Source organism: Apiospora hydei (genome assembly GCF_038363865.1).
Source record: "Apiospora hydei strain CBS 114990 chromosome Unknown utg000004l_segment0_segment0, whole genome shotgun sequence".
Taxonomy (NCBI): Eukaryota; Fungi; Ascomycota; class Sordariomycetes; order Amphisphaeriales; family Apiosporaceae; genus Apiospora; species Apiospora hydei.
The window spans coordinates 7,079,287-7,097,688 of record NW_027117363.1 but is presented as its reverse complement, the minus strand read 5'-3'; the positions used below and the strand labels follow the sequence as shown (position 1 = coordinate 7,097,688).

At 52.7% G+C, this 18,402-nt stretch overlaps 6 protein-coding genes across 6 annotated transcripts; 4 read left to right on the top strand and 2 right to left on the bottom strand.

Annotated features, from left to right (window-relative positions):
* Positions 1-955: 955 nt before the first annotated feature.
* On the top strand, positions 956-1,681 carry PG997_004761 (OPA3 family protein; the record flags this gene model as incomplete). The annotated part of the gene is made up of 2 exons (XM_066809076.1): positions 956-1,021; positions 1,079-1,681. The coding sequence occupies 2 exons, from the start codon at positions 956-958 to the stop codon at positions 1,679-1,681; spliced, it is 669 nt and encodes a 222-aa protein (XP_066672694.1).
* Positions 1,682-2,644: 963 nt separating this feature from the next.
* Positions 2,645-3,259, top strand: PG997_004760 (uncharacterized protein; the record flags this gene model as incomplete). Its single annotated transcript, XM_066809075.1, has 2 exons — positions 2,645-2,850; positions 2,908-3,259. 2 exons carry the CDS (start codon positions 2,645-2,647, stop codon positions 3,257-3,259), a joined length of 558 nt encoding a protein of 185 aa, XP_066672693.1.
* Positions 3,260-6,741: 3,482 nt separating this feature from the next.
* Positions 6,742-7,305, top strand: PG997_004759 (pro41 protein; the record flags this gene model as incomplete). The annotated part of the gene is made up of 3 exons (XM_066809074.1): positions 6,742-6,799; positions 6,863-7,179; positions 7,243-7,305. The coding sequence occupies 3 exons, from the start codon at positions 6,742-6,744 to the stop codon at positions 7,303-7,305; spliced, it is 438 nt and encodes a 145-aa protein (XP_066672692.1).
* A 2,973-nt stretch (positions 7,306-10,278) lies between these two features.
* PG997_004758 (SEC14 cytosolic factor) lies at positions 10,279-11,010 on the bottom strand (the record flags this gene model as incomplete). Its single annotated transcript, XM_066809073.1, has 3 exons — positions 10,279-10,353; positions 10,419-10,542; positions 10,844-11,010. The coding sequence occupies 3 exons, from the start codon at positions 11,008-11,010 to the stop codon at positions 10,279-10,281; spliced, it is 366 nt and encodes a 121-aa protein (XP_066672691.1).
* A 1,292-nt stretch (positions 11,011-12,302) lies between these two features.
* PG997_004757 (RhoGEF domain-containing protein) lies at positions 12,303-15,642 on the bottom strand (the record flags this gene model as incomplete). Its single annotated transcript, XM_066809072.1, has 7 exons — positions 12,303-13,264; positions 13,322-13,546; positions 13,605-13,839; positions 13,896-14,114; positions 14,173-14,373; positions 14,475-14,798; positions 14,866-15,642. The coding sequence occupies 7 exons, from the start codon at positions 15,640-15,642 to the stop codon at positions 12,303-12,305; spliced, it is 2,943 nt and encodes a 980-aa protein (XP_066672690.1).
* A 1,725-nt stretch (positions 15,643-17,367) lies between these two features.
* PG997_004756 (uncharacterized protein) lies at positions 17,368-18,260 on the top strand (the record flags this gene model as incomplete). Its single annotated transcript, XM_066809071.1, has 4 exons — positions 17,368-17,538; positions 17,591-17,663; positions 17,722-18,053; positions 18,132-18,260. 4 exons carry the CDS (start codon positions 17,368-17,370, stop codon positions 18,258-18,260), a joined length of 705 nt encoding a protein of 234 aa, XP_066672689.1.
* Positions 18,261-18,402: the final 142 nt, after the last annotated feature.

Here is an 18,402-nt window from a genome sequence, read left to right as displayed (position 1 = left end):
GAGATGCGTATTGGAGTCCTGGGCAAGAAGTAATCGCTGTACTTTTTTTTAATTCTTCCAAGCATCCCGCCGCAAGTCCGAAGCTCGGTTGGGAACAACATCACACTGGCCAGAGGAGGTGAGCGGAGGGGGACGGGACACTTACAGAACCGAGGTGCAACAGCATCAAGCGAAATCAACAACACAGTCAAGCCAGGCACAGTTGCAACGCGAGTCGTGACGAGGTCAGAAAGACAGAAGTCAGAGTTCAGCCTTCTTGTTGGAATAGGAAATTCTTTGTAAGATGACACGCCGGTCTCGAGAAGACATTTGCTTTGCTGGGCTGAGTTGGACTGAATTCATTCAATGTGGATGCTGTGGTGACTTTTGGTTTAGCGGGCCCCAGAAAAAGGTAATGCTGGCTGGCCTCAGCGGTTGGCGAGGCAACGGCGGCATCAATTGGCTTTGATTTGTCTAAATGGCGAGCTAGCGAGCCTTTAGTGAGCCTGGCTTAGGCCGCCTTGGGAGGGGGAGGGGGGGGCGCACTCTCACTCGGGCAACCGCCCAGCGGGGGACGGACAGCGGACACACAGCGGCCATTTTCGCTAATCTAAGCTGGGTATTGGCCTTGTCTAGCTCCGAACCTCCGATTTTCCATTCATCCATCCCACTTCCATTGGAAGAACATCGGACCCACCAAGATTCACCCACGTCGAGCATCCATCATATACACGGCTCTGCCGGTGACGTCTGCACCGGTTGCTTGAACTACAACATTCCTGCCCTCGACTTCTTTGCCTCGTCCCGCTTGTGGAGTGCGAGAGTTGGCTGCCCCTACTGCTATTCGGCCGGTCCTACTCGGAAGCTCCGAGCAATAATAGACTAGGGCTGAGAGCTTCTTGAGCTGCTTATGCCCTTGAACCCAGGCAACGATAGCTTCCCCAGAACTCCCACATCGCATGGAGTCGGAGGCAAGATGGTGGCCCTTCCGTTATTCAAGCTCGCCTCGCTTTTCCTGAGGCATGTATCCAAGTATGGTGCAGTAAGTGTCTACTCTCCCCCTGCTCTGCACTATGGCCCAGACGTTGACGCGGCGTAGAATCGCATCAAGCATCAGGCGCACGATCACCCGGGCTTTCGCCGCTTCGCCGCCCGATATGGCCAGGCCATCCACCAGCTAAATATGCGTATGTCAGTCGCCCTGCTGCGAGACCCGGAGGCTATTGCGCGTGCCAAGGAGAAGGCCGAAGCGCCGACAGTCAAGACGGAAGAGCAGATCAAGAAGGAGGAAGAGTTCAAGGCGAAACACGGCTTCACGGCCAGTCAAGCGCGGACAAACCGGCCCTCCAACATACTGAGCGTCTGGAAGCGAAAGTTCCGGTCACTGCCCGAAGCCAAGGCCGTTGACTTGTTCGCCGATGTCATTGGAGATGCTTTCATCCTTAGTGTGGCCATGGTCTTGATTGTCTACGAGTGGTGGAGGTCCTCCCAAAAGCCAGACCATAATGCCGAACGGATAAAAGAGCTGAACGCCAAGCTCGCCGAACTAGAAGAAGAGCGCGAAAGGGAAAAGATGCGCCAAGAGAGTCGCATCCTGACACTAGAACAGGCCCTCAGGGGCTTCAAGGATCCCAAGACCAAGCAGCCACTATTGCCCCCGGTGCCTACTGCAACACCTACAGCCTCACCGCCGGCGTCGTGATCGTATCGACGACTGCATCGTGCATCGGCTGGATGTGTTGGGTGCGGTCAGCTGGGAGTGGTGAGTATACTACCATGCTGACGTACTGCGTGCTATATACATCTGTATATTACAAGTTTATGTTGTGTATACTTAGATGGATTTGTCTGAACCTTAGCCCCACTCGATCAGTGGCTTCTGCTATGGATGGTATAGAAGTCTCGTTCTTGTATAAAGATGACTATTGTACATACATGTACCTTGACGAGGTCCACAGGAGAAAAGAACGAACAGTTTACATCTACCACTCTTGGGTGTGCCGACTGAATTATGGTGGTAAGCAGTCGCGATTACTGTATAGACCACATTGCCCAGGTAAATATTTTATGACACATTCATCAGTTATGATCCAACCCGATAGGAACCAGAAAGTGTGTATGTATGTGTGTTTGGCAGGAAGGTGCGACCGAGGGGCGACTTTCCTTCACATGGATAATACAGGGAAAGCTCTTGCTTTGCCCGGTTTCAAGCAACACATTCAACTGTCTGCAATCCTTCAAATGGTGGATCAAATCGAGATATATCAAATGTGCGGAAAGTAGGCACTTCTAATTCATCGCCGTTGCCCCTGGATTCAACACCCTTCTTGTCACTGGACGCTGCACTCAGGACTCCAGCTGCTATCTTCGAAACCCCAACCGAGAGGCGGCATTGCCACGAATAACCTTTGATAGCAAGTGGGTTGCAGGCGTTACTGGCGGTTAGTTGGTCATGGAGGCGCCTTCGTTTTGTACGTCCATCCGCAAACGACCTGATTGGGCGCCACTGGTGTCGGCGCTTCTGCAGAGCAGCGGTACTCCTCGATGGAAAGGTGCGGTACCTCTGACTTTGGAATGGTTCAAATTGCCGCGTAACACTTCAAGGGGGGAGCCGAGTAGGCGCTGACGCCCAGCAGAGAAACAGTTGCAGTCTCACGATGTCGCGATGCCATTGCCTCCCAAAGACGGGCATTCCAAGTCAGCCCTGAGGGCCATTCTGCTGTGCCCGCAAGAGGTTGGCTCGGACGCCGCTCGACAACGCATTGAGTGGCTGTACCATCTGGATGGAGGGCAGCATGCAGTTATCGTGTTCTTCATGAAGCAAACCCGTTCGGGAAGCGTTGCGGCGTCGCTGATGAAGCTACAACTTGAGTATGTACATGTCTGCCTACCCTGTGCCCACAGCCTCTAGCCTGCGCGCGTCCACAGGAGAGCTAACAAGCGTACAAGGCTCATGAATGGGCTCGAGATGCCAATCGTTCCCGTTTCGTCCATTGACGCGGTGCCTGCTACGCTGTTGGCTTTCCACCGGCAATTGGCCACGGCCGGGGGTGGCAAGCAGGCACTACCCGCCTCACGGAGCCTGCTGCCCTACTGTTCTGGCGCGGAGAACCTGTCGGAACATTCGACCAATATCTTGAGCGATGTCACCACGGGAATGAAGGACCTGTCGGAAAAGGCAACAAGGGCCCGTGGAAAAGAGGAACTGATCGGACACCTTGGAGAAGCAGAAGCCGAGCGAGCCATCAGCTTCTGGAACGACGAGTTCCCCATGGACTAAATACTTTGTCCTTGTACCAAGTATATATGCCAAAGTGAGAAGCTGCCACTACAATACCCAGGGATAATGCAATGTCATGCTTCGGGGTAATTCTAGGCGTTCATGGTGGGACGTCGAAGTCGGCGGCGGCAAGTTGCTCCTCAGAATTCGGTGGAAGGGTACTGGCCAAAGCTTGAGTGTGTACATATATTCTTCTGAGAGGCACTCACGGGCCTGTCGAGTGAAGAAGTCAAGGTTTCCCACTACTATCATGCCCATCGCTATCGGAACTGTCGATGACCAGAGGGTAGTATAATTATATGCATCCGCTCAGATAGTACTGGGAAGTGCTCTGCCGGCATCGATCCCCGGACTTATCATGGCCATCATCTGTGCATACTTGGTACTATTGTAGCACGGTTATGCACTAGATTCATGGGGTGGTCACCCATGAGGTCAAGTTGTGTTGTTTCTGTGAGCGAGATTCGAGAAGGAGGTCTCGATGTGTGACCAAACCTCCGGGTCTACAGCGGGAGAGGTGCAGTAGTACCATATGTGATTTGTATGGGTCATAAGGGCCAACTACACAGGCAGGTCTCCTTCCATCCGGAAATCGCCTGCATTTTGCCATGGAGCCAGCCTCGAAAGTGACTGACTGGCCAGGCTTGCTTACTCACATGCACCTGTTGTTACACCGCCGATGCCATATGGTGGCTATCGCATGAAGCGATCCGGCCCAATCAACGTGGTTCTCCAACCGCCGATAAAAATAAACTACCGGTACACCTGCACGCTTAGTGTGCATGCGCGGGGGTTATGGCACGCTGCAGGAAGCAGCCTGTAAGTTGCCGTGTATATTAATTTTTAGCATGAAAAACCATCTCATAGATTGAGCACCGTCGGGGCCGGACGGAGCAAACAGTGGTTTTTCTTCTTTGGTTGCAATGTCCACGTGTGGAGGACTGAGTAACCTGAAATCTGAAATATTGCATCGTCACAATCTCACGATTCTTTTTTGGTGAACATTCGAGTGGGCGGAGCCAAGCCCTTTACCCCCTTCTTCTTCCCCTTCGCCAGTAATGCCAATGGGGCGCAGATATCAAACAACATTAAAAAGTATGCTTAGAGAATCTAAGGTTAATATTCTGAGACCAAAAAGCGGGATGGTAGAGCGGGCTGGCTCAGTCTTCCAAACGTTAACGGCATCTGATGGTACAGTCAAGCTTCAATTTTGGCATGTTTCAACGCCCACAACCTTATGAGCGTAATCTAGATTGGCTCTTTCCCGAGGGGAAAGCCCATCCATCTCATGTTGTTTAAACAAGGCCATTTTTAAAGTCGTCCCATGGATTTTGGCTCTCCGATCCGTGAACAAGGGAGCAGGGGCCACGATGTCCCCGTCTCTAAACTTGATCTGTCTCAGCTGCGAAACCTGCCCATGTCTAGACCCGGCCGGTTGTCTTTCCAAAAGCCTGCCGACTCGTTGCATCCCAAGCCTTTGCCGTTACAACGCCGACGGGCTCACGGACAGGAAGCCCCCAATGTGAGCAGCACTGTACGCTCGACGCCACGGCAACGTCAAGCGAAGCGGTCAGCACACCAGTCCAGTCGACATGGACGCCTGTGCCCCCTTGCCTTTAGGTATTTGGCACGACACGAGCGAGCGACTCGAGAGTCGAGACGGTGCAGCGTGGTCCTTATTCCCAGCTTTCCGCTCCACCCATGCAATCCGGTCGACTGGCGAAAGACGAGATGAATTAATCATTTAGAATGAGCAACCAGAGATGATCTCTTCTTTTTCTTCTGCTGCTGCTTCGCTCGCATGCCTGATGTGGTAACAGAGGCGGAGGCCCGTCCGTCGCACCCACCCTTTTCCATGGAGATGCTTCAGAAAACCTACTACTAGGTTAGAACAACCCGAGACTCGACCCTGGACCCCTGTCTTGCCTGCCCAGCACCCTGCCTCTTTGCTGCGTGGATGGATGGCTCGGGGCTACCCCCTGTCAGTTCAATGCATGAGACAGCGCGGCTGAGGCTCTCATTGGAGCAACGGCAACTTCTAGCCGCCCAGCAAAGCCCAATCACGTCGAGTTCGTGCCCTCCAACACCCGACGCTGCTCGCATCTCTATACTCTTGACTGCCCTTGGCCGTGTTACTTGCAGCTTGGCTCACACGCAAATGGCTGCAAAATGCTGGGTAACCGCCTTGCCAACTGCGCTCCTTCATGGGCCCTGCCCGACTAACGGCTACGTACCCATTCGACCTGTCCAATCGAGCCCTGCCGTAGCCTAGCACAGCAGCCCAGGGTCAATAGTGCCCCCGATCCTGCCCATCATGAGGTCTGCCAGTCTGCAGCAACCGCCGTGAAGGCCCGCAGCACCCCTCTCTCTGCGCCCTCCAAGATTCTACCCGCACGTGCAGCTGCCTGCGATTGGCCCTGCTGCCTCTCTTGGCCACGCCTGAAAGGAATGAACCACCAGAATCACGTACAGTCGGCTGGGATGCTGGATGCGAGCGAGCGAGCTGCATATCGATGGCGGTTTTTCTCCCATCCGGATCCACCGCCAGTCCATGCTGGCTCTTAAACTCGCATGCCTCCGCATGTCTGAAGATCCGCCCTCTCTTACACGAAGAGGCTCCTGTTGCTTCATAATAGACCCCTTCTCCCCGGCACCCCGTTTTGTCTGATCTCCAAACCTTTCTTCAATGCAACTACGCAGAGCCGCAACCAACATCTCCTAGACAGGCGTTCGGCCCAACACCCCTGCCGACTATCAATCTCTAGGCTGTTCTTGATCACCCGCTCCCAAACAACGCTATCTGCTCTTGCGTACCAAGCCGTCCAGCCCTCCACCAAGAGATACACGGCTGTCCCAGACCTGGTCACGGATGCTGCCAATGCCGCACGCATGCCCGCCGTCACGATAGATCGGATTAGCAGAACGTGGATCTCAAACTAGAGGCCTTCAGCCTCACGTCAGGAACATCCGATATCCACACCAGCCCGGCTTGTTTGTGTCGGCTTCTGACACAGGCCATCGCTCCACGGGAGCACTGCTCCCACGCAGGAGCCACCACCACCACCACCCCAGTCGGCCGCTTGATATAGTCCACTGAGACCCCCCATCGCCCGTCGTCCTTCTCACTCTCTTGGCCTTGCTCTTGCCCTTCACTTCCTTTTTCTTCTTCCTACTTGCCAGCGCTGTGCACTGTCGATAGCCTTCTTTCATATCGGCGATTTCTATTCGACGCGACTGCAGGTCTGGCTACCTTGCACTTTTACTTTCTTTTCGAAACAACTTATTATTTCATATTACGACTTTGGTTGTTTGTTTCGGGTTGTTTTTCGAGTTGGATAATCGTCTTGGGTCAGCATCAAAAACCGACTCGAGGAAAGAGATATTATTCGACAAGGGAACAGAACAGGAAAAAACAATATCGACGTGGCAGAGCATACGGAAGACCAGCACTATAAATTCGGGTTTCGGTTATAATCGACATAATGGGAAGACTCATCAAGAACCACTGGGCGAGGCTCATCACCATCACAGCCGCATCTTGTAGGTGGATCCGTTCATGATAAAGGGGGATTGGAAACAGACGGATTACTAACAGCCTCTCAGACCAAATCGTTGCCGCTTTCGAGTCGTTCTTTTGGCCTAAGATCTTCTGGGATTTCCTCACGAAAAGTCTTGACGCCGGTATCAAGCCTGTTCCGGTTCTGCAAATAATCAACCTGGTTTTGGGGTTCGTCATGTTGGCGTGGGAGTGGCCTATTGGATTCCTGGCTGGATCATCCATTCACCGTAGTCTCGAAGCCCGTCTCGCCGCCCTGCCTCTGTTCGCTCTGTGCGCCCTCCTGATTTACCAAGGCACGAACGCCGGCGTCTACTACCTTGTGGCCATGGTCATCTACTTTTGGGCCTACTCTGAAGGCGAGGTTTGAGAATATCCATCACTCTAGGAAACCACCGTGCACAGTCACTAACCGTATGAATCACAGATCATTTGTGCAAAGCCCTGGACTTTACCTCAGCGCAACCGTGGTGGTGGATCCAAGGCATGATCATGACGCTTATATCGATCGAAAAGAAATCTCGGGTCCGTGTCTCATTCTGCTCATAGAGAATTGGATAGCAAACCATCACCACCGAACCTTGTGTGCACATTCCCCTTCTCCTATCGATGAGCGGAGCCCAACCTTTTCTACTGGCTCTATCTGGCATTTACACCACGGCGTTATTTGATACTATTCGGCATTACCGGTCCATATTGCGGACCGTGTTACGACGGCCTCCATGGAGGGAGGCCAGGAGGGAGGATGACCTGCCCGCGATTCTGATCGAGAGCCACAGCAAACGGAACGGTCGATGATTTACGGGCTCGGGCCGGCGCCTTCACGGCGGCCAGGCGGGGATGATGATCTCAGAAGCAACCGAGGATACCCTTGTCCCCAAGGGGGCTGCGGTTGCGATATAGGGGGAGATGAGGATTTGGGAAACGCTACCTACGAAAACAGAGGATATCGCGAACTCGCCAGCCAGTCAAGCCACGGTCTGGGGGTTTGGTCGGACAAGCCAAGATCTGTACAGGATTTCCCTTACCCACGTTTTTACGCACCTGGTCCTAGACTCGTCGCGATATAATACTCTGCACTGCGTGTAGCAGCCAAGCTAAACCAAGCAAGTTTTAACGTTTTACACATAATTATACTACCCAATTTCAGCCAGATACGTCACCTGTAGTTGTTCAATTCTGACAAAGTGCCATGATGCTACCGATTCGCCAATTCGTCATCTGGGGAACTGAACCGAAAAAGAATACCGTGTCATAGCACTTTCGCCCCATCTCCAGCTGTCTCTCACTTTCTTTCCATTCCGGGGACGGCAACTCAAATCGGCCCATGAATCGGTCTCAAAATCATGCTTAATTTTTGAGTTGGGATGGCACTTGCAACGGCCGTCTGCTCATTCTTCCCCTTGCGTGCATGACGATACCAATCTGCCACATTCAACCATCCGAAAGAGATGGGATGGGATCGAAAGATCTCATGATTGAAAACTCCTGAGAATCTCATGAGTCGTCGTCAACAGCATCAAGGCTTATTACGTGTTTTGCTACCACATTGCCCACCGTCCCACACCCCTCGTCCATGTCCATCTCAACCCCAATGCATGCTGTACTTGCACACAAGGAAATGCGAAACCGCCTTGGGAAGACGTCCAGTACATAGTAGAGTCCCATCTGGTGTCATACAATTCAGTGTCTCTAACCATGGCTTGTCTATCCGTGCTTTGTTTCCCCTCCTTGCTTGCTCCCTTGTCTTTTGCCTGGCAGTCTGGTCGGATGCTGGTAGATCGGCGGGTTTTCCGAAACACTGGCTGTGCGGCATCTTGAACCAGCCAAGCAAGCCCCCCCCCAGGCCGAACAGCCGGGTCACGGCTGAAGAATTTGGCTGCCAAGCCACGCACACACACACAGAACATGAGAGAGATAACCAATAGCGCTGTCAGGAATCGAACCTAACCTCTCTCATGTAGTCTCCAGTCACACCACAAAGGGGGTGGTCCACAAGCGACTTGTGTGTCTGTGTCTGTGTCTGTGTCTGTGTCTGTGTGTATCGGGTCACATAACGATGGTCTCATGTTTTTTTCCCTTCTTATTCTTTTTTACGCCTTCGTCCTTTCTCCAGGTTTTTCCTTCTACGCCTCATCTTGCGACAGCAATAGTGGATTAGGTAGATCAAAACGAAAAAAGGGCGCTGAGACGAACGGAAAAGTAAGAATTCCACGATCGTCCCATCTAGAACTTGTGTGGATGAGAATGTCGTCTAGTACTTACTTTGTATTGATCACCATCGTCGTCATCCCGCCGTTGCAGGCTGGGGGTGATCTGTCAGATGTATGACATTTCCCCCGTCGTGAATATCATGCCTATTATAGCGAAGCTCTGGGCTTTGCCATGTCTCAGCCCAGAATTCGAGGCCTTTCCCAAGTCAATCATGGAATGACTATCGCTCGAGTCACCCATCTAATGGGCTGTTTGTTGGGGTTTTGCCGACGAAGCACTTATCAATGGTATAAACGGGGGTGGTCTTCGTGGGTAGAGAAACGAGACCGGGTATGGGGGCAGCCGGCTGTGTTCTCTCGAAACAAAGAAAAAAGCTCCCCGGAATGCCACTTGGGGGCGATGCCGTGCCCGCTTCTTCTCCCTGTGCCAGCGCACCGGAGATTGCCACGCACGAGCAGGAGAATGTATGCATAGCAGTGGTAGTATGGGCGGGCCAACCAGTCCACCTCCCGGAGCTTTGGGACGGATTCGGACGCGGGCGGTGGCGAGGGACGGACAGGCAAAGCAGTAAGTAGCTCGATGACCCGGCTCGGGGGTTGGTATAGTAACCGACTTTTATCCGTCCTTCCGACTTCCAGTCTGAAGCACCCGACCAGACTGAAGGCGAGTTGCTGCAGAAGAGCATGACAAGCCCCCGAACCGTACTCAAGATCTATCAGGTGAGGCGACGAGGACCAGAAATCTCTGAAATCCGAAGGACATCAACTCTGTGGCGAGCGTCGAGGTGCGGCAGTCGGCAGAGTGAAGATGGCCGGAGCCCGTTACTTGGTTTCAACGTAACTGTGGAAGCCCGGCCTGAATGGCGTACGTCTAGGGCAACAACGACCGATTTAGTAGACTGGAGATCATCGCCCCGGAACGTGTTCCGATACGGACATCGACATTGGCCAAAGACAACCGACATTGCAATATCAAACTGGTAATTACGGTTCGCATCACTTGCATTTAATCATGGGCTAGCATTGAAGTTGTTCATATCATGTCTCATTCAGAGCATTGCTCATTGCTAACTATGACCGGTAGGCAGGCACTCTTCCGGGAGTATGTCTCTGAAATCCTTTCGAGCTCCGAGTACGTCTGCAATACTACCTAGTCGCGCTATCGATTATTGATGCGCCTATATGCCTCCGCACAACCGAGCAGTCATCCTCACTCTTCTCAGAATGCGACCAACGTATCATTGTCGCATTTATCGGGTACCGGGCTGACCGTTGACGATGTTGCCCATCTGGGCATCGTTCTTGGGACCATCGCGGCCGGGGAACTATGGTTCGGTGTTAGTCGCTTCTGTGTGGCAGCCAGACCGGCGCAGTGTCTTGGTGGGCTTACCTGAGAAGTCTCTTGAGTACCCTTCTGCAGAATCACCTTGATGACCTCCTCGTCGTTGGAGGTGCCGAACTCGTTCTCCAGTGTCCCCTTGGAAGCACCATCGAGTTGGCCCTGGGTGCCTTGCCTATTGGAGGAATTGAGGTTAGCCGCTGATCTCAAGCAGATGGTAGCAGTAATGAGCTGGAAGGGGTGCAATCTCGCACACCTGGCGACTACTGCAAGCCCCCAACACAATTGAATCATGCGTCGCCGGTTCGGAGTCGGGTGCGAGACGCCAACAACGTGCAGAGCCAACAGCTTGTGCCTGCGGTTGGTGGCACAAGCGAATTGGAATGCAGGTTGCTTCGTATGGCCTCGGACGGTGACCAACATCCGCCAAGTTGGCGCGGGGCAATAGAAACAGAGGCGTAGTGGGAACAACTCACTTGTGTGTGACGAAGATCTTGAAGGTAGAGATGAAGTGAGCCATGGGGATGGAGGAGTCCTCCTTCCACTTCTTCATGGTCTCGACATCGTCAACGAAGACGATGAAGTCCTCGCCGTCCTGGCTCTTGTAGTGGAACTTGGTCTGTGTAGCTTCGCCCTTGACCATTTTGACGGTTGTTGATGTGGGAGTTCTAAAAAAGAATGGATTGATGGAGTGTGTGGAAGTTGTTCGTGGGGGGGGTATCACAGGAGTTGTTGATGTGTTTGTTTGTTGGTTGGTATGATTGAGAAGTGAAGATGATGGAAGGGAAGGCCTCGCAGTCGATGGAATTTATTGGAGGGGTAACGCAGGAGGCCAGCTCAGCTTCCAAGTCGTCCCAGCTGTGCCATGAATACTTTCTTACGTACTACTTCCAATGGTACTATTGGTACTGTTGGTACTATTCCATGGTACTAGCCAGCCGGCACGTAGCCATGTACTCTGGCCCTGCAAGCAAGCTTGATTTCCTCCCACTTTGTCTCTGGCCCGTTTGCGGGATTGCGCGCATCAGTGCCTTATCCTACGTCATCGCCCAGCTGCAGCAAATGGCCTGACACGCGACAATGCCCGCCCCTGCCTGTCTCTGCCTGCCTGCCGCTGCCGCACTGGCCACGCCGCTGTCCTGGCACTGTTTGGGACGCCCGGCAACCAGAAAAGCTACCCCGCCATCCGCTGGAATTGCTCTACGTCATTCTGGAGCTTAAAAATAGGTACACCAGGCGTGTGGGCTTTCACCATTGATGGATCCATGGACCTCATCGTAAAGAAACAAATAGAACTGCCCCTCACTCTATCAATTCAGCCAGATCAGATCAGGGTCCGGGCAGTATCATATGTCACTGCTAGACTGCTAGATACACTTCTCCCTGACCTTGGGCACGCAGATCGATAGAATGGTTGGGCCCCGAACCAGCAACGGAGACGGGTACCTGCGGTTGCGAGATCGCCGATTTAGACGGAGAAGGAGGGGTTGAACGGGACATCATGGCATGGTAATCAGACACACGCAGGCAGTCATCTGTCATCGTCTAAGCACGGGAATTCGTAGAGAATATACTCTTCTCCAAAGGACGGGAGTATCGTCGTAGTCTATATACAAGCTTCCAAGGAAAGAGAGAGAGAGAGAGAGAGAGAGAAAAACGAACAGTACGCTTGTCCAACAACAAAACACCCTCCCAGCACAAAAAGCCGACCAACCGACTACATACCTACCTACTGACTGACTGGCCAACCAACCAAAAAACCTCCATCATGGCCAAGTGCGTAAAAGCTGCTAGCAAGCACTAATATATGGGGGTAGTCATGTTAACGATAGTACTCAAAGTATTAAGACCATTTCCAGAATCTTCTCCTTCCGTATCCCGGGCGAAAATATGCAATAAGAAAACAAGAGGGGTATCATCGTTTCATTAAGTGACTTAACGGAAAAAGCTCCGGAGCCCGCCGGTAACGCGGCTTCGGTTCAGCATGCCGACCTTCGTCCACTTGCTGCCTGGTTTGAGAGTCGACACCGTTTCGTGAGGGGATTGCGCCGTTGGTTCTTCCACGTGGTGCTGCACATTTTCCTTTCGTCTGTCCGTCGAAGCTGGCGACAGCGATTTGACCGACTGTGTGATTGTGCGGCTCGGCCGCAGGCTGTTCGCCGGCGATGTCGAAAGGGGTGATGTCAACAGAGACATTGCCGTCTCGTCTTGCTGTCGCTGCTTTGGCGGCGGCGGCTCCAGTCGCATAGGGCTTGTCTTCCGGACCGTGCCCTGGGCAGAAGCCTCGTCGGTAGCCGAAAAGTTGGGGCTTGAGCTGCTCGCTCGTTCCGCCTCGTCGCAGATCACCGGGAGGCGGCCTTGCACATAATCAAAGTCGCCTTCTAGGCTTAGCTCCGGCGTGAAAAAGTCGCAGTCCAGGGTGGGCGAGCTGGCCGCGTTCCGGACCAGGCCGCCGCTCTCTTCATGGGACGCGCGGCCCGATGTTTTATCGACCAGCTTCTCCCGAGCTTTGTTCATGCTCGCAGTACTCGGCGTCCGTTTCAGGAACGTGTTCGTAATACTCGCAACACTGAGCTTCCTCTTCATGGCCGAGGCAGAGTTACGCACCAGGTATTCGCTCTTGGACCGGTTCGTTATACCGGGGAATGGCAGAGCCGCTCTACTCCACACATCGGCAAGCAGTGCCTCGAGGCGCGCCCGTTCACCTCGGCCCGGCGATAAAACAGGGATTCTCGAGTTCGTGGTCAATAGAGACTGCGAGCGGTTGATCGGAGTCACCGATCCGGATCCTGATGGATCTCTCAATAGTGTGGTGTTTTTCAGTATAACCTGACATAAGGAAGATTTGGGCCCAACCGTTGTGGCCCGGTGGATCGAAAGCCGTCGCGCCACAGTACCTTGATAAAGCACGTCAGTGTCTGACTCGAAAACGCGTTATACTAGGTTTAACATACCTGGTTTTCCAAATACGGTTCCAAGACTCTTGATATCCAAAGATAGTGAGCTACACAAGGGTGCCTCGGGATGGTCATGTGGCTCATTTGGGATCAACCCAGTCAAGCGTGTTCGCCATTCCATCTCCTCCTTCGGCGTGCAGGCAGTCATGATGATTTCGTATAGCTGATGATCAATCTCAAACACCAACTTCCAAGAAAAGGGGGCCGTGTGACATTGGAGACCTATCAGGTGTGAGTAAATGAGCGTTAACCTGTAGGAGTTCAAGTACCGGTGGCTTACCTCGGCCATTGTCTGCTTCTTCGAGTTTTATTGTGTTCAAGCCGATGCATGCTTGGATGGCATATACTTGATTCAGCCCTTCGGCAGTCGCGAGACACAGAGAGTCTCTGTACAACAAGCATATCATGTATTGTCCCTTGACGCCCTTCCTCGTCTGCCAGCAGACATGCAGAGCGCCGCATAGCTGAATCTGCCCCAACAAGCGCACGTTGGCTTTGGTGTTCGTGTCGAAAGACTGTAACTCATTAGTACGGACGAATACCAGTATCAACAATAAAACCATAGGCGTACCTGGTCTGGAAAGATCAACCGATCTTGCAACAACCACGTCTTCTCCACTGTTACTTTCACAGACGGATCGTCGGTGGCACGGTTGATCTCGGCCGTAGCCTCGCGTAGTCGAACGAGAACGTTCTCGATCTGGGCATGTGAATTCGGGCAGTCGTACACAGGAGTGTGCTTCAACAGCTCTGCGAAGAGAAGGGGATATCTGCAGATTCGTTGGATTGGCTGTTTCGGGTCAGTATCAAGCAATGTGGGATAAAAGCAACATTAGTCGCAACTGTACCTTGACTAGAAGATCGCCGATAGTGAGTGACTTTCTCGAGCGGTCCACATGGTGGTTGGCTGACCCCAATGAAGCTGCAAGCGCCTCGAGCCCCTTTTGGTACGTCTCCCATTGGGGCATTGCACGATGAGTCGATGCCACGTCCTTGATCATCAACTCATACTTGGCGCCGTACTCTTCGTATACGAAGAAACGATACATCTAAGAAGAGTTCAACCGTTAGACTTTGGTTCTAGTACGGAGCCGTAAGGTTCAACACGACGCATAAACAAGGCATGGGGGCTGGGGGGCTTGCAACTAACCCTTTCGCCAAACACCTGTGCAACATCAGCAGCAATGGTGGGCTCAGCTATCATCCCGGGAATGTCTTGCAACCACGGTGTCCCGTCCTTAACCTCCGGAACCGAGTCGAGACTGTACCATCGCTGATGATTTGGCCTAGTCGTAGGCTTATGAGCCGGTTGGACGACTTGTTGCAGCTGAGTATACTCCGAGTTAGGAACCACACGGTGTAGCTCACCAAGGATCTCCTCGTGCAACTCGACGATGTCTGTCAAATTTCGGTTGATTGAAGATCGGAGTCCCTGTTGCTGTGTTGGCAGTGAAGCAAGTATCGTAACATAGACCTTGTTCTCAGGAAATTAGCATAATGAGCTTGGAACATGTATGGGGTTGTAAAAGGTATCTTCCTACGTTCATAAGAAACTTGATATCTCCTATGTAGCTCTCCTCTGTGCTTATGAGCTCCTCAATGATGCGGCGTCTTTGCAGCTGGCGCTCCATCACTGCAGGGTCGATCGACACGGTTCGCTCACACCGCGTACTCTCTTCTGAGAATCTCGTCCGCGAGTAGGAAGCCCTGCTGCTGCGTTCTGTTCTCGAGCAACGAGATGATCTGACGGTGTTCCGTTTCGAACGGGTTATTGCGCTGCCTGCAAGGCTTATGCTCGCGCTCCTTATTCCTGCCACATAGCCGAATGAAGAGTCCGATGATGATTTCCGGTGCCGGAGGCTCGAGACGTTGTCGCCCAAAGAAGGAGGAAACAGCTCCTGCGACCCGCTGCTACCATCCCCCGATCTCTGAGTCCGGGGCCGGTGGGCTCGTCGCTGTAGAGTCTTGATCCATCGGTGGAAGGGCTTAGGTGCCCGAGGCGACTTCGTGTCTTCATATAAATGCCAGTCATCTCCAAAGTTGATCTGGGGGATATCGGTATTTGAGGCCGGCGACTCATCGTCACCTTCGGCGTGCAGAGACAGCCCCAACGCTGTAATATTGTCCAAGTCTTTCCATGCTTCCGAGGTCGTAAGGGGAAAGACGGCACCGCAGTCGGACAGGTCAGGATTCGTCCGGCTAGGCCTTATAGACAAGTGGTGGTCGGAGGCCGGCATGGCCCAGCTCCCGGCGGCTCTATCGCTGGCGGAACAGCTGCGGAAGCGTGGGGGTTCACTGCTCAATACAAGAGCGGCCATGGTGCCAAATACCACGACGAGGACGGGGTACGAGGTCGACTTATCAAACCAAAAAAGTGAAGATGCCAAAAATTGTTCCAAGAGCCAAAAAGGACCTCCAAGACAGCAACAACAGATACCAGCCACCAACTGGTCATGAATCAAAACATAATGACTGGCTGCAGGGAAGATATGCAGATGACAACGACAGGAGAAAGTCAAAGATGCAGCCCGATCGGCCTGCCCCTCGAAACATGCAACAGTGAAGTTGCGGGCCTGCAACATGGTAGCATAAGAAAGAGCATGTGTTGGGAAGCTTTGGGTACGTCCGGCCTTGAGTCGAGAGGGAGGGAGGAGAGACAGACGAAGAGAGAAAGAGAGGCAGTGACGAGTCCCAGGCCGGGCAGAGATATGCAAGGAGCATGGAACGAGTCTGGGGGAAAGTTGACTTCTGTAGCTTCCTGCATATACATTTTCGTTGAATGCGATGGAGATGGCGTCTTGTTTATGAGACTGTGACACAATCACGGTGTCCCATGGTGACACCAAGGCAAAGGTGCGTCATATCGACAGCGTCTGAGACCCAGGGACATTCCGATCGCGAAATAAGTCAATGAAGATCCCAGTGCCCACAATGTCGTTCGTTTCCCAGATTGGGTTATTTGCCAATGGCTTGAGCTTTCTATCTACTTAAGTAAGTAATGTCCCATGTCAGAAACGACATGAGGTTGAAGGAAGAAGCCATCGAAACATGCAATTGCAAATGACGACATGGGATGAAGCTGATTGATTGCTTTGGAAATTCCATATCTTCGAGAAGGTGACACGGTATGTTCAGTGGTATTGTTCTCTTCCCTTCAATTTGATGTTCCTCGGGTCGCATCTGGCCCAATTCACACTGGCCGGCGCATCAATGATGCTGCTTGCTGCTGGTGGTGCAGCTGCTTGCTTGCTGGGGGGCTGTTCGATTGTTGAGGCGAGCGTGGAGATTGGAAGAATACCAATAAGGTTGAAGCAAAGGCTTGGCACGTAATCATTTATTCGATTCCCTGTCCGAATAGTACGTTGATGTACATGTAGCCATGGAGGATTAAGAAGGTCTCGGTGTTTGACCAGCTGATACTGCTGTGCTCCTACATGTATGCATGCAAGACATGGATCTGCTTTTGCTGATCAATACTGTATGTATGTATCCCTGGCATCCAGCAGGCCATCGTGGTGATCTACTGCAGAGTGCAATTCGCTGGAAGCGTACCTCTCTCCGTAGCAAGTTAACGAAGTAGAGAGACAGAAAGGTAAGACCGGTGTGGCATCTGACCTTTATAATCTGGCAAAGTCTGGATGATATAAACCTGTCTTCTGCACTTTCATAATGACTGTTCCTATAGACGCTCGCTCGCTATAGCTGTACTTCAGTCACCAACATCCATCCATCAATTGCAGTGATGTCCCGTCCCAGATGGACGGGTTGTTGTTTGGTGGCAGGTGGGGGTAGGCTCGTTCGGTAGGCCTTGGGAGACAGCTCCGTTCCGTTGGCCTCCCGCTATCCGCTAGATAAGCTTGACGACCCCGCGCTAGAAGCGACCTGTGGAATCCGAAGACTACTGCCTGGTTAACGCGTCCCGCTGGCTACCTACGGTACATGTCCATTCAACGCCTGCTTGAAGGGCGTGCTCGAGTTTCATCCGAGGAAACTCATTCTCTCTCCCCATCCATCAACGATGACCTGACCGACTGCGTCGTAGAATGGGCCTTCCATTGAGAATGGATAACATACACGCACCAACAATCCCCTCGGGGCCTTCTTCTAGGCCCCTCGCCAACGGCAATGCTGCCCACCTCTCGTTTGCCGAGCTGTCGCAAAAGAAGGAGAACCTCGAGGCCGAGTTGAAGGCACTCGGAGGCGTACTGGACTCAGTAAGCTCGTTGTTGCGAAGAAGCGCGAACGTGCCATTGACCGACTATGCAGCATGGAGTTACTATGGAGACGCCTCTTACAACGCCCGATGGATTTCCACGAGCAGATATTGATGTCCCGCAAGGTACGTAACTGCGACGAATCGCGACACGAAGACCGGACTCTGGTTGACCCAATACCAGTTCGCACGACCAGGGCACGTATCATCCTGCTGCGAAACGATTACAAAGACCTCATGAACGCTATCGAGAAGCACCTCCACGAGCACTTTGCCACGTTACAAGACCATGATGATGCGCCTTCGACAACAACAAGCGGGCCCGGAATGCTGGGTGACTCCATTCCAGACACCCTAGATGCGCCTTTTGCCAAAGTCAACAGCGTCGTTCCTGGTGGTCCAGCAGACTCTGCAGGCCTGAAGGCGGGCGACGAGATTCGGAACTTCGGTTATGTAAACCGAACTAATCATGATGGTCTAAAGAAGGTTGCGGAATGTGTCCAGGGCAACCAGGGTGTAAGTGAAATGGCATTGGGCATGAGAAGCAGCAGCCTGCTTGGATGGATGGGTACATAAAGCTAACTGGCCTTGCAGCAAAACGTCCTTGTCAAGGTGTCACGTAGCGCCGATGCAACCAGAAGACAGGAGCTTCGACTCACGCTCGTTCCACGTCTGAACTGGGGAGGCCGCGGCATGTTGGGCTGCCACATCTTACCAATGTGAACGGAGCCACGCATTATTTGCAAGCCTTGATGGATTAGTCACCTGAGGAAAGAGATACTGCCGCCAGAATGGCCGAGAAGGCTAAACAGATCAGGCTTCAACCTGAGAAGGTGGTTACCTAGACGGAGCACCCAATGAGGTG